Source organism: Triticum dicoccoides, unplaced genomic scaffold, assembly GCF_002162155.2.
Source record: "Triticum dicoccoides isolate Atlit2015 ecotype Zavitan unplaced genomic scaffold, WEW_v2.0 scaffold161479, whole genome shotgun sequence".
Lineage (NCBI taxonomy): Eukaryota > Viridiplantae > Streptophyta > Magnoliopsida > Poales > Poaceae > Triticum > Triticum dicoccoides.
Window position 1 is genome coordinate 1 of NW_021215504.1, and position 4,897 is coordinate 4,897.

The 4,897-nt window shown below is 46.7% G+C and overlaps 1 protein-coding gene across 1 annotated transcript; it reads right to left on the minus strand.

Moving 5' to 3' along the window:
• Positions 1-6: 6 nt before the first annotated feature.
• Positions 7-1,138, minus strand: LOC119344264 (aspartic proteinase nepenthesin-1-like; the record flags this gene model as incomplete). The annotated part of the gene is made up of 2 exons (XM_037614784.1): positions 960-1,138; positions 7-841 (listed from the first exon to the last, which is right to left on the minus strand). Coding segments are annotated over exons 1-2 (1,014 nt in total), but the record flags the coding sequence as incomplete, so codon positions are not given.
• Positions 1,139-4,897: the final 3,759 nt, after the last annotated feature.

The window sequence follows — 4,897 nt, forward strand, 5'->3', positions numbered from 1 at the left end:
GTAAGTCAGCGCGCCGCCGCCACCACTGTGGATCTCGTAGGCCATGGTCCTGCCTGCCTGCAGCAGGCTGCCCAGGACCGAGCCCGGCCAGCCGTGCGGCGACGGCAATATGGTGAGGCACGTGCTCCCGTCGCCGAAATTTTGGAAGTAGTTGTCCACGTTGAGCTCCATCGCCGCGTCAGCGCCGTCGAACACAAGTGCGAGCGTTGGAACCTTGGCGTTCGCAAAGTGCTCCGTCAGGAAGCACAGGTCCCAGTCGCCTGAGGAGACGTTCGCCGTAGCCACGCCCTCGGACTGGATCCTGCTCACCAGCTCCTGCCGCAGCACCCTGTACGCGTCCTCGACGAGGAAGGTGACGGCAATACTCGTGCTGAGAAACACCCCACCGGAATGCTGGGCGTCAAAGGTCCTAGCTGGGATGGCGGACAGGAGCTTGCCGTCGACCTGCACGCCGGTGAGATTAACGTAGTACCAGTAAGGGTTTTGGGCTTTTGTGGCCGCCAGCAGCGGCGTGCTGCTGCTGCTTCCCGTAGTCGTGGTCTGCACTGCCGTGGCATTGTCGGCGGCGCCTCCCCAGCTCCAGCTGACGAAGCTCTTGCTGGCGTCGTGCTCGGGGGGCGCGATGAAGTAGGCGAAGCTGGAGATGTTGAGCTGCGACACGAGGGAGAGGGGCCCCCTGCTGAAGCCGGCGTAGCCGGAGACGCCGCTGATCTCCGGCAACGTGATGTTGACGTTGCAGCCAAACACCACGCCCGGGACGTCTGTACGCCCCGGTCCCGTGATGTTCCCGAAGCTGAACGTATCGGTGGCGAGGAAGCCGGACATATGGCTCATTTTGTACCTGCAGAGGTCGTGTCTGGCGCAGTCGTGGTCTCTCATGCGCTGGCAAGTCTGGGTGGTCGGCGAAGGATTTGGAGCGTTCGGGCAGGAACGTGGGCGTCGGCGAGAGGGTGTGGCACAAGGGGCAGGGATCGCAGTGCGCCCAGACGAGGTCGCTGGTGATGTCCATGATGAGAGCGAGGGTCTGCGGCGAGGTCCCGATGGAGAGGTCGAGGATGAAGGGGACGTAGCTGTCCGCCGCCGCGCTGCCCGTCTGCTGGCCGTCCTTGCGCTGGCCCTGCTGCGCCCTCAGTCCCATGTAATCTTTGACGGATTTGTTGATTGTCGTACTCCTACGGAGCTCTTTGGTGATGACTTTGCCGGTCTTGGTAGCCGGTCCGATGGCGGCCGACAAGACAGGCGCGGGAGCCAGAGGAAGAAGGAGGAGAAGAAGAATAAGTGGAGTCGGAGCCATTGCTGCCCTCACTCCGACGACCATACCTGTATATCTCTGCACTGTATGTATAATGTATGTATGTGTACACTGACTAGATACACCTATTTATAGTATGTAATATACTGGCTAGCTAGCTAGTGGACGTCGCCGGGGCTACCTAGCTCATGCCGGCCGTTTTAAAAACCATCTTGTTCATATCGTTGTTATGAATGACTGGTATATCAAGATGTTGGGTGTAATTGATATTTTCTTCGTATATACTATTGACGTATCCTCTGAAGAATTGCAGGCTGGGAGGGCAATGGCAAGTGTTTTGTGTGAGACACAAGTGTTACTCTCACTCAAGACCGGATCTTTGGAGCTTCAAAATTGACTCCTTGCTATGCTAGCTATCAATAAACACAAACACATTTCCTATGAAGGATAATAATTTGTCTTGACAAAACACGTACATGGCAAATTTTAGATTTTAATCTCTGGTGCGGCGACACTGTACCCCGATATCAGATATCAGGTCCGAGGTTTAGCTTTGGGTGTCCCCCTCTCAATGGTAGCGGGCATTTTGTACAAACCACGAGATACACCAGTGATTTGATTTTAAACTCTGCGACCCGGCCTGATCTTGACTACACTCTCTATCATGGGAGTGTACACCAGATAATGAAGCGAGGTCATTGGGCAATGACAACATTGGTGACGCACAGTGGCGGAGGTAGAGGGTGGCCAGGGTGGGCCATTGCCCACCCTGAGATTTGAAAATAGCTAATAACATAGAAGAAAGGCTAAAATAAAAAGGAAATAAATAAATGTACGTGTACAATACCACTGATGGCCCACCCTGGCCCAGTGGGCTAGATCCGCCACTCGTGACGCATGCTTGACAGCCAGCCAACATAATAAAATAATCCATCTGTATCCAAATTAACTATGCGTTGCCCCTGGTGGAGATTGAAATGTGCACACCGAGAATATATAAAAGCAAATACAATAAGGCAACACAAGCAGGCTATAAGGATTAAAATAGTACTCCTATATCTTTATTTAGGTGGATGAGAGAGAAGATGAGGAAGAAGAGAAACAGGTAGCTAGCTACAGTACGTGTCTTAAGACACTTTGTCATATTGTATGGTGGACAAATTGTTAATAAAGTAGTACATATTTGAAATGGGAAAAGCTTGGGAACAGCCGGCTCATCCGGCACGGGGTGTCCGTGGCCTCTAACGTGTGATGCATATCCTATGTGTGGCTCACGCACCACACTATTTGATCTACATCTTTGTTATAATTTTTCTGCAACATCACCTGTGTTGCAAAAGTTCTTTCCGTAACAACGCCTATATTGCAGAAAAAAGGGAGAAGCAAAAAAAAAATTCTACAACAAGATCTCTGTTGCAAACAAAATTATGCAACAAGACATATATTGAAAAAAAAAATATCTATAGGATAGCCTTCGTTGCAAATATTTTTGCAACAAGACTTATGTTGGAAAAAGATACTTGCAACACGACCTCTGTAACAAAAAGTGAGGACAACGCTCAACCACAAGGTTACGCCAATCCGGCGGATCTTTAGAAAGATCCACCGGTTGACGCATAGCACGTCCCTTTAAAAATTTCCATTGTATGTGTCAATTATTAGGCTTTACAAGTTTCCCCCAACGACAAGTATTGTGGTATAGAGGCAGTAGAGATGACATGACAACTCTTTTTAGTCACTAGTCAATGTATTGCACGTTAATTTGAAAGTATATTAAGTGCATACGGATATTAAGTAGAATATTATTTACGTGTTATCATGTGATTAGCACTATATTTGGCATGAAATTAATGACATGTTAAACGTGTTGAGCGCTCGACATTGAAACAGTCTACGTCGTTGGATTGACACGATTTGATGGCCGAGATTAATTGAATCTGCCCCTTTGCGTCTTTTTATATTAGTATAGATATAGATGCTGGTTGTATTATTAACCATGATTTTTTTTGAACATCAATGCAAATACAAGCGGTCATATACACGCGCATATACTCATCCCTATGAATGCACACATGCACATCCTATCCCTATGAGCACCTCCGAAAAATTGAGCCGGCATATTATCTTGAGATTTACGAAGTCACCGTAGGCGCCTCGTCATCAACGGAAACGTCTCCTCCCACTGAATGCACATCACCGGAAATTCTGAAATAAATCCAGAAATAAATGCGAGATTTGAACCCTGATGGGCTGGATTGGTTCGCATTATTAACCATGCTTTTTTTTAGGATCCCATTATTAACCATGCTTGAAAACAAAAGTTCGCTGAGGAAAGCGACCGAGGCAACTTCCGTGCGTAGGTAGGACCGTACATACGAGTACCATGGCCTTGTACGTGCGTAGGAGTACTGAACGAGGTTTTATTCTGACTTTACTCTATCCATTTCTTTTCTCGAGAAAGACATTACTCTGTCCATGCACCAACGAAAGTGTCTCTATGCACATGCATGCATGCATGACGTTCAATGTTTGGCCTCTTCATCTCCGAGAGGAAGGCAACCAAATTAGTTACTTTCTCTCTCCCTCCTTGACGGAGCTGGAAACAAAAGACTGGACGGGCCAAACTAAAGAGAGGCATAAAAAAGTTGAAATTATGAATCAGATAATACTATCTCAGTGGGCATAGTTGATATGGAAATGCATACTTTTGTTTTCGTCGGTTATATCAACCGATGCACATATATTAAAAATAAGCCATACCTTTACCATCAAGCATGTTTAGTATGGATCCCTCTCCCTCTATTCGGAAATACATGGTACTACCTGGAATTCAATCCTCTGCTGGCTGTGGCAAATGTTCAGACAGACAATGAATGACCAGCTCTTTATGGATATAAAACTGTTGCAGATGTTGGTCACTTGTTACAAACTGCTGTGATCCAACGCGGACTATAAAAGCGAAGTTTCAGTCTGTGAAAACGACCCCCATTCAACCGGGTTAAGGATGCAGTTTCAGTCCTCCAAGCAACCTATCAACGGCAGATGCCATGATCTCCACAACACTCGTTATCTCTGTCCATATTAAGATGTCTGGTGTATTTGACATCTTCAGCTGCCTGCTGCCCCAATCAGAAAATATGATGTACAACCCACTGGGTCTTCAACTGTTTTGTTGGTCACCTTGAATGCAAAAGAGGGGGTGCACTTTCGGGCCAACGCTCAACGAGCTTTGGTCAAACGGAAACGAAACAAATGGGCATTTCTATAAGGGGAACTAACGACAGAGGGGGAAATTTGAGTATGCATCGAAATTAGGGGCATATCTGAGTAGTAGATTCGAGTTAGGGGCACAAATGTAAATGTCCATATCTTTTAAACCGTAACTCAAATTTTAACATGTTATATGTGGAATTTGATTAGAAAAATGTGTAGAGTCTGAATATGACGTTATTTTGCATGTTTACTATTTTTAAATGCTATTTATGGTGGAACCTTAATCAATACAGCACAATTTGTCTTCATTTTGGACGCGGATCCGTATTACAAGTTAACACACGGCACGCAATGTTATGTGATGTTTGGCAAGGAGTGAGCTAGGTAAATGAGTATAGTGAGTCTAGTATAATCCATCAGCTTGTTGTATTC